Genomic DNA, 10,534 nt, shown 5'->3' with positions numbered 1-10,534 from the left:
GCCAGCCGATAAAACCCTTAATATACTTTTCCCTTTGCTCGTATGTGCCCAACTTTGAATTAATTGAATGAATCAGATACATCAAAGATGGTTGGTTTGAGTCTCAGTTATAAAACACATAAAATAATGGAGTTGGATTCTACCATCTCTAAAGTAACTTCCAACTCATGAGCCTATGAGCCTTTGATTTCCTTATAGTTATAGAAACTTGACCTGTATCAATGTGATTTTCTTTTCCCCTGCCCAATGGGAAAAGTTCATCATAAAAACAGAAGAGGATACCCAATAGCACTTTATGTGGAATTGGGAGAATCCAAACGTCAACAAGTACCACAATCCCATGCTGAAAACCCCTGCCATCTGGTGTATCATTGTCCTGGGAGTCTTCCTATTTTTATGGTATCTGGCAAACATGTCCATAGCCAAGGAAAACAACAGCACATCAGTAACGACTTTCTTTCTCCTGGGATTCTCAGACCACCCAGAACTGCAAGTCAGCCTCTTTGTGACATTCTTAGGAATTTATCTGGTGACTTTAGCCTGGAACCTGAGCCTTATAATCCTGATCCAAATTGACTCCCGTCTCCATACACCCATGTACTTCTTCCTCAGCAATCTGTCCTTCATAGACATCTCCTACTCTTCCACCATTGCCCCCAAGATGCTTTCAGACTTCTTCAAGGAACAGAAGGCCATCACCTTTGTAGGCTGTGCCACCCAGTTTTTTTTCTTTGTTGGCACAGCCTTGACCGAGTGCTGCCTCCTGGCTGCCATGGCATATGACCGCTATGCTGCCATCTCTAACCCACTACTCTACATAGCCATCATGTCACAGGACCTCTGCACCAAGATGGTAGCTGGAGCTTATGTGGGAGGTTTCCTGAGCTCCCTAATCCAAACAAGCTCCATATTTCAACTAGACTTCTGTGGCCCTAACCTTATCAATCACTTCTTTTGTGACCTCCCCCCAGTCCTAGCTCTCTCCTGTTCAGATACCTTTCTCAGTCAGATGATTAATTTCCTTGTGGTGGTTGCTGTTGGGGGGACATCTTTCCTCATCCTCCTCATCTCCTATGGGTACATCATTGCTGCTGTGCTGAAGACCAACTCTAGTGAAGGCAGATACAAAGCTTTCAACACTTGTGCCTCCCACCTAACTGTAGTCACCCTTCTCTATGGACCTGCCCTCTTCACGTATCTTCGCCCCAGCTCCAGTTACTCCCTAAGCCGCGACAAAGTTATATCTGTGTTCTATTCAGTGGCAATTCCCATGCTGAATCCTCTCATCTACAGCCTGAGAAACAGTGAAATCAAAGCTGCCCTGAAAAAGGTGCTGGAGAAAAGGTTCTCATAGAGACTTTCTGTATGAGTAAGTTGAAGCCTGTTTCTTATAACTACCTGGGGAGGTGGAAGCGTAGTGGCCCGATTCTTTCCACAACGCATCTGGATTGTGAAGTGAATTGGCCGAGATGTTTCTGCAGTATTACCTCAATGAGCAAGAGGACCAGATCTACACCCTAAAGAAAACAGACCCTGCAGGACAACAGACCTGTTCAGCTCACCCAGCCAGATTCTCCCCAGATGACAAGTATTCAAGACACCGTATCACTATCAAGAAGAGATTCAAGGTTTTCATGACCCAACAAGCATGATTGGTCCTCTCAATTACCGACCACCAAGCAATGGCAGCCACCAAGGACTTTGGCCCAAGAACCTTTTCCTACATCTAGGAGACCTCATTCAGAAAGAGCTCATATCTTTGACTCTTTAACCCATTCTCACAACTTTCCAATTACTCCTTTTGTACATTTGCTTCTTAGAATCTAGTCTCAATTTGTCCTCTCTGTACTTGGTAGCAATCAACCTAAAATGAAAAAGCTAAAGTTGACCCATTTTTTTAATCAATGCTGTAGGCTATTAAAGCTGAAATGATTTTTACAAAAATAACTACCTGGGACTAAGTCCTCAATTACCCTTTCTGGACTAAGAGAGCACAAAGCCATTCCTATGTGTGTTGGGGAATGTGTTTTTAGGCTAGCATTCAAAGTATAAAATAGCATTCAAAAGTATAAAATTAATCTTTGGGAATATGTTGTAGCCTCTCCATTGTGTCCCTCCCTTAGGCTTTGGGTGACCCACAGATTTTATTTTTTGGTGATTATGGGATTCCATGATTATAGCCTTGGAGCATCACTGGAACAGTATTAGCTTTAAACACATGGGCTTTTGTTTCGGGAAAAAATCAGGATTATTGAAAGTACTAAACAGTTTCCTAATATAAAATAAACATTCATTTTGGGCCCAGTTTGTCATCCATTTGCCGAATTTTTCCAAGATATACGTACTGCTGTATCAGCTATAATTGTTGTCTATCCAACTATATTTCATAGTCTAGATAATAGGAATTCTTCATTCACTTGTTTGGTTTTTCTTCCTGTGTGAATATTTGTGCCATTCTCTTTGAAGTAATTATGGACAACTGCATTGAGTCATTGCTTCATGTAGATCACTTAAGAAGTTCTGTAATATTCAAAAAGCAACATGATAAAAATCAGCTTTCAAGGCACTTTACAAATATTTCTTGACTCATGACAACCCTGAGATGTAGCTATTATTATTATCCTCATGTTACAGATAAGGAAGCTGAGGCAGACAGGTTAAGTGACTTACCTAGGGTCACAAAGCTCTTAAATGTCTGAGGTCAAATTTGAACTTAAGTCTTCTTAACTCCAGGCCCAGAATTCTATTCACAGTGTCACCAAGCTATTCAAGGATACGAGAAGCATCCTAAATGACATCATCAAAGAGAATAATGACCTGAAAAGGAGGTGAGTCAGTCATGCAATGGGGTCTAAGATAACAAACCAATGGCCCACATGCTCAATTACTTCCATGGAACTTTATTTCTCTTCCATCAGTGGATTTCAAGGTCCTATTCATAAGGAGATCCTGGTGACAGTAGCCTAGCCATCAGTCTGAAAGCAAAGGAGTAAGAGATGAGCAAAGCCATAATTACTGCGTGGTGAACGTCCAGACAGTACCTACCAGAAACAGCCAGCGGCCTTTCAGATCCAGAAGCAGGAACACAGCCAAAGAGAATTAACTAAGATTCTTTCAGAAGATACTCAACTTCAAGACACCCATAAAGTCCATGGAGGACCCTTCTATTGACAAGAAGAATCCTTTTACCAGGAATGTCTCCATCCATGGCTGGATCCTACCTAGCGTGGTGAGCAGGATGACGACATAGCTGACTTGCATTATACATGCAAGTAAAACTGCTTCATCAAGTGTTACAAAAACACGTTCACATAAGTTGCCCTGCTTGTAAGATATCCAGATTGGGGTCATCATGACAGTGGGCAAGTGAGAGACTCTCAGCAAGGCAGTGTATCCCTATGTGCTGAAGATCCCTAAGACATTTGAGGCCAAAATACAGTTCCAAAAGTTCTGGGAGTGAAAGCAGTGACTGGCTTGAGCTCTCCCCAAAACCCTTCCAAATACCCATAAAAAATGGCTCTAAACAAAAGTTCTGAGCTCCTCCTCTTATCAGACAGGCATGTGGGTGGAGAATAGGAGAGGGAAGTTCTAGAGTCATCTGCCCAGCAGCCCTGCAGATTTCTCAGAGGAAAAAATAATGAGACACCTAGAACAGGCTTCTTTACTTTTGTGGCATGGACCCCTTGGGAAGCCTCATACTATCTGTAGACTACCACCCCCCTCTCAGAATAATGATTTTCTAATTTATAAAAAAATTTATAATAAAAAGGCATAGGATTACAAAGGAAACAAATTATATTGAGATATAGTTAACGATTTAAAAACAAGTTTGAGGACTCCCTTAAATCAGTCCACAAGTTCTTTTTATGTCTCTGGACCCCAAGTTAAAAACTCCTGACTTAAAGAGTCAAGAGTCCACTGGCTGGGCAAAGATGAATGAGCTGCAAACAGCATTGTGGAAAGAATTCCTGTAACGATGAGATCAAATTTTGAAGACTGCACCACACAGTGCTTCCAATGCGTGCTCCTTTACAGAGAAAGCTGCCTTTCTCTTTAACGCCAAAATTTTTCCCAGGAGATTATGTGGCTGTGAATCATGGCACAGAGAAGAATCAAAATTGCAGGTGACCCACTAAACAAAGAAAAGATACAGGGTCAGAACAAGTGCTCTTCAGCATATTACTAATGAGCCATCATCCAGCTCACATGAGTTAGGAAAAGAGAGCAGGCTAGGCGTGGATGTAGCAAGAATAAGAAGCAAGAGACAGGTAGCTTTAATGTGATGATGAAAGCCCTGGGATATTTAAAGGACTAGAGAAGGCTATACAGCAGGATGGGATGATTTTATTTGGACAGTTTGGAGGGCCAGGAGAACAACTGCATGGGTGAGAAGCTATAGAAGGGCTATGATATGCTCCCATGGAGGAAGTGCCCACACTTATGAGATCATGGCACCTTTCTGCACCTCAGTTTCCTCATCTGCTAAAGAGGATCATAAATTTAGAGTTTGAGAGGATCATTGAGGTCATCTCATAAAAGTCCTTCACTTTATGGATGAAGAAGCTGAAGTGACTTACCCAGGATCACACAGGTAGCAGCACAAGTGAAATATGAATCCACGGCTGGATTCTGACTTCAGTGGCTAGGGGATAAAGAGTAAGAAATGGAAAAGATCAAAGAGGAGATGGATTACTCAGAGAGGGGGCCTCAGTTACCTTGAAGTAGACCTGCACATCCACGCAGGCCCTCTGGGGAACAAATACACTGATGAGCCTGTCCCACATGAAGAGGACTAAGCAAAGATCTGGAACCAAAACTACTGAACCCATTGGAGGAATTCTGGATCAATTAATTAATCAGTCAACCAAAAAGAATTCATTAAAAACTGCTGTTAAGAACCTGACACTGTGCTCGATCCAAGAATACAAAGAAAAAACCAAACAGGCCCCACCCTCAAGGAGTTTATATTCTATCAGGGACATATACCTACAAATAGTACGTACACATGTATTATCTAGGCACTATGGACACAATATTTCAAGGGGAAACACAAACAGCTGGGTGGAATCTGGAAAGGTCTTACAAGGAGAGGTGACCTTGATTTGAGCTATGATGGGAGACAGGGATTTTAAGAGGTGAGATGAGAGAGTACATTTCAGGTATATCCTATACAAAAGCATAGATTGAGCTAGAATGTCATGTGTGAGGAACAGCAAGTAATCCAGTTTGTTGGAGTATAGCAAGATAGGATGGAGTATGAGTCATTTCCTCTTTAAAAATTACCTTAAACGAAGCCTGTCATATATTCAAAATCTCATTAGCCTGAATACTAACATGGTGACTGAGGAGCCTTCTTCCTTTTGGTGGAGAGCTAGATAGGAGATAAATCCTGACTTTCCTGGGAGAAAACCAGTGAAAGGACTCAAGCCAATGAATTTGATTATGCAGAAGTCACCCAAGATTGAACCCATTTGTTGTAATCGTAGAGCTTGGGCTCTGGATCACAGGTTACGTTTGAAATCAGGATGCATGCTGGAGTAAAGTCATCTTATGTGCATATAATCTTGTCCTTGTGATCAAAAGTTCAGGTTTCCATCTGAGATTCTGGTTCAGATTGGGACATGGGGCATATAGGCAGTGGAGGAAGGCATCTATGGGATAGGGGCATTAGAAAAAAGACCTTAGCCAAAATCTATTGGCAGACAATTGAGGTTCTCTTAGCCTTACCCAATTAGAGTTAGGCATTAAGATTTGCACCTTAAATATGCAAAACAACTATAATAGTGTCTTCAGGCATGAGGGGGTGGGAGTTCGCTTGGGCAGAAGATAGAGGTGTCCTGGCTAGGTTGATTTTTTTTGATCTGGACCCATGATTCCACTGATGTAGGGAACTCATGGTGACAAAATTCCCTTGACATAGAAAGGACCAGTAATTCTTACTATATCAGCTGCTTTCAAACACAAACAAAGATGATACTCTACTCAAGAAAAATCTGGTGTTGGCACACGAATTAGGAAAAGACGAGACAGAGAAAGAGAGATAAAAACTAGGAGGCTGGAAGAAGTGAAATGGTTTGCCTTGGGGCCCACAGCTAGAAAGTTGCCTGGTTCAGGTGGGTCTTCCTGACTTCTAGCTGAGTGTTCTATCTGCTATTGTTTATGATGAGGAAAAAAATAAAGCTTTCATACATTAGGCATAACGAAAAAATGTCTATTCTCATGATTATTGAGATCACTGCTGAACCTGAGGTTTCAATGGTATGGGGAGCTTCCAGGTAAGGAAGTATCCTGTCCTAATGCAGGTTAATGTCACTTATGCTGTTTTGTCTTAGAGAGCTGCCTAAAGCACTTAGAGGTTCGATGATGTGCCCAGGAACACACGGTGTGAATTAGAGGTAGGAACTGAACCCAGGACTACCTGGCTCATTCAAGTACTCTTTCTACTATACACACAGCCTTGCTAACAAAAACTTAGAAAAATTGGTAAACATCATTTCAAGTAATTACCAAATAAAATAAAAATAAAAGTCGTTAGAAGTCTACTGAACTACCCTACCAAGACATATGAAGACATTAGATAAACACAACTTTCCAAAAAAAGAAATAATTGAAGAATTTTAGTAGCATAGCGCCTGGCAAGTGGTAGATGCTTAATAAATGCTTGTTGACTATGGAACTAAATAATTGGATAGATATTCAACATACAGGGTAAGTGATAGCAGTATAGCAAAGGTATATGGCCCAAATTAAACTTGAGATTTAATGCTATATCAATCAAAATATCAGTGGTATTATTCACAGAATTAGATAAAATAATAGCTCAATGTATATGAAAGAATATCAAGGAAAATAGTGGGAAAAGTAGAGATGGGGGGAATTTTCACTGCTATGTCCCTGATTGAATTATGATTCAGTAATCAACAAAAACAGTTTATAACAGATTTTGAAAATAGAAAAGTAGGTCAATGAAATAGAATAAATGAGAAAGACTTAAGACCAAATTTCTACAGTAGTTTAAGGCTCAGTAAATTAGTATACAACATATGGAGGAAGAAATTAATTATACAACAAAAATTTTCAGAGAAAAAGAGAGTATAAAACCATAACATTGTTGATATCCCAGGGGAAAAAATGTGAAAAATAAGTTACTCTAAATGCCATTTTTAGAAAACAATGTAAGAAAAGTCCCCAATTGGTATTGGTGGGAAAACAAAAACAACAGAATACAAATCAATAGACTACTGACTGTGCCTTAGAGAGGAATTCTAATTCTAATCCCATGAAATATATGGAAAAAAATGGGAATATGCCAGCCATTTATACTACATACCACAATAATTCAATTGTGTTCAATTAAATAAACCTCCATTTGGGACCTACTCTGTGCAAGACACTGCTATTCAATGGAATGTTCAAATATGCATACAACTATAGATATGTTCAATGTAACATAAAACAATTTCAAGAGGGAGAAATCACTAAAAACTGAGATGATCTGAAAGGACAATCAATTTTAAATATACCAACAATATGAATGCAAAAATTCACACAATAGACAAAGTTAGAGAAGACTAGAAAGGTATATTTCTCACAACTCAGGAGAGTGGAAGAAATTCTAATCAGTTCAGACTTAGAAGAAGTGATGAGATGAAATAAATAAATTAGATTACATAAAAAGAAAAGAAGTTTTTGCAAATAGAAGCATTGCATTCACAGTTACAGATATTGAAAAAAACTTTTACTTTCAACATCTCTAATAAAAGTGTGTTATCAAAATCTACAAGGAACCAGTTCAAATATATCTGGGTAAGAGCCATTCTCCATTAGATAAGTGATAACATGATATAAACAAGAAGTTCTTGAAAAGGGAAACAAAAATTATCTACAACCACTTGAATATATATATAATTGATAATTTGAGGAATACACACTATGAGGAAGGCAAAGTGACTATCCTTTAAAATTGACTAATATGAATAATCACCCATTAAATTGACTAAAATAATAAAAGATTATAAAATATAATACCTGAGGGGTAGTGGAAAAGGTGACCCACTAACTCATCAGATGTTGGTGGAGCTCAGAATTGGGTCAATATTTTTGTAAAGCAATATAGAATTTTAAGATAAGAATTACAAAACTGCGCATGCATGCGCTATGACCAATTAATTACAATATTAGAACTGTATCCTAAGGATGTTATTAATAGGAGGAAAAGACCTATCTGGATAAGCAATTTTACAAATTTGTAAATTTTGTAAAAGCAAAGAAGAAAATAAAAATCATGCAAATTCTACGCCCAATCCCTGAGGAATGGTTGCATGAATTTGGGCATATAAACACAGACACAATGGTGTAATAGAGAACTAGCCTCAGAGTCCAGAAGACTTGGGTTTAAGTCCTTCCTCTAACACATAAAGTCTATGTGACCCAAATGTGTTCATGTATATAAGCATGTATATACTGGTGTTCTGTCATTTCAGTCACGTCCAACTCGTCATGACCCCAGTTGGGGTTTTCTTGTCAGAGATACTGGAGTGGTTCACCATTTCCTTGTCCAGCTCATTTTACAGATAAGGAAACTGAGGCAAACAGGGATGGGTGATTTGCCCAGGGTCACACAGCTAGTAAGTGTCTGAGGCAAGATTTGAACTCAGGTCTTCTTGACTCTAACCTGGGCATTCTATCCACCAAGCCACCCACCTGCCCTAAGCATGTGGACACATAGATAGATAGATAGATAGATAGATAGATAGATAGATAGATAGATAGATAGATACATATACACAAACACACACAGATAAATATACACTATATATGTATACATACATATATATGCATATGATGTGAATATATATATAAATATGTACATAAACATAATATGCATATATATTCTTCCTTCACCATGAACGTGAGCTTGATTGGTGCATGAAAGCAAATTTAGCTAACTAGTCACCAACCTTGCATCACATCCATCCGCTGCAGACAGATGTCTCTTCACCCTGTTGATTCCACACATACCAGCTTTAATCTCCATTCCATTCCTATTCCACCTTTTGTTTTGGGAACAGCAACCCAAGCTCACCAATGCTTGGGAGCTCACCAAAGATGTGATACATCGGATTAGACTGGATTTGTAGTACTGCATATCTTGACATGCTTCTATTTGTCAATGGAATTTAAAACTAAATGTATTAATTTAAAAAAATTAATGTTCACAAAAAGTACTAGACTAGATGATCTCTAAGGTCCCTTCCAGTTTTGAAATTGTTCCATTCATCATTTCTGGGATTCTCCAAAAACCTTTTTCCCTCTGTTATAATGCAAGCTCCTTACAGTCAGGGGCTTTGGTATTTGTATCCTTAGAGCTTAGCATTGTGCCTCTTAATACACAAGCAGCCACTTAATAAATTGTTTTCATTTATTCATTCACTCCCTCATTCACTCATTCATATGAATGTAGAGGGGTAGCAGTGATGTAGTGGAAAGAGTATTAGATTTGGGTTCAAATTCTGTCTCTGCCACTTTGTACCCATGTAGCTTTGGCTAAATTATTATACCTCTCTTCCAAGTTTCCTCATCTATTAAGAGAGTGGAGTTGAACTAGAAGACCTCTAAGAGCCCTTCCAGCTATACATCTCTGGTACAAGAAGATTCATTGAGAATGGAAAATTACAGGACTTTAAGAAATGATGATGAATAGAAAGAACTATGAGAAGATTCCTATGAAGTGAGGCAGAATGAAGCCATAAAACTGAAAGACCTTATACACACTGACCACAACTCTGTAAATAAAAACCCCATCTGATAGCAGCAAGAGCCCTCTTAAATCTATTGGGTGGCTGAGTTACTATATCTTCATTAGCATTAATTTACAAAGTTTTTGTTGCTTTTAGTCTACGATCTTATGAATATTTAGCAAATGACAGAATCATAGGGTTACAAATATAATCATTTCCACTCACTCTTTTTTTAAAAAATTATTGATATCATTTGTTTTTGTACTATAAAAATTTACAGATTATTCCCATTTCATGAGGGGTATGTTGTAACGAAATGAAATCATTAAGTAAAATGAAAAATACAATGACCTTATTTGAAAGTTGTTGCATCATTCTGGATCTGTAACACTCCTCCAGTTATTTGCTTGCTTGTTTTTTCTTTTAGATTAATGGAAATCTATTTTCTCTCCCTTCCCCCTAACCCTCCTTGGAAAAAAGAAGAAAAGAAAAGTCAATTTCTTATAACAAGCAAGCACAATGAAGCAAAATCTGCCACGGACACGGTGTTTCATCTCTGCCATGGATGTGGTGTTTCATGATCAGTCATCTGGAATCACAAATGATTATTTTGATCATACAACATTCTTTCAGTTTTCAAAATTGCTTTTACATTGTCATTATTGTATAAATTATTCTCATGATTCTATTCATTTCCTTCTTCATCTGTTTGTAAAAGTCTTCAAAAATATACTTTTGTGTTATAATATTGACATTAGACTATAAATTGTCCTTCTGGTTCTTCTGACTTCACT

The 10,534-nt window shown here is 38.4% G+C and overlaps 1 protein-coding gene across 1 annotated transcript; it reads left to right on the top strand.

Annotated features, from left to right (window-relative positions):
* The first annotated feature begins 412 nt into the window (after positions 1 to 412).
* Positions 413 to 1,354, top strand: LOC114031323 (olfactory receptor 5A1-like). Its single transcript, XM_027846383.1, has one exon. The coding sequence runs from the start codon at positions 413 to 415 to the stop codon at positions 1,352 to 1,354; it is 942 nt and encodes a 313-aa protein (XP_027702184.1).
* Positions 1,355 to 10,534: the final 9,180 nt, after the last annotated feature.

This window comes from Vombatus ursinus, unplaced genomic scaffold, assembly GCF_900497805.2.
Source record: "Vombatus ursinus unplaced genomic scaffold, bare-nosed wombat genome assembly UNPS02015135.1, whole genome shotgun sequence".
In the NCBI taxonomy this organism is placed as follows: domain Eukaryota; kingdom Metazoa; phylum Chordata; class Mammalia; order Diprotodontia; family Vombatidae; genus Vombatus; species Vombatus ursinus.
This window is presented reverse-complemented; position numbering and strand designations above follow the sequence as displayed.

Bases quoted from the DNA above. Each gene is read 5' to 3' on its own strand.
- LOC114031323 (XM_027846383.1), top strand. From the start codon at position 413: ATGTCCATAGCCAAGGAAAACAACAGCACATCAGTAACGACTTTCTTT.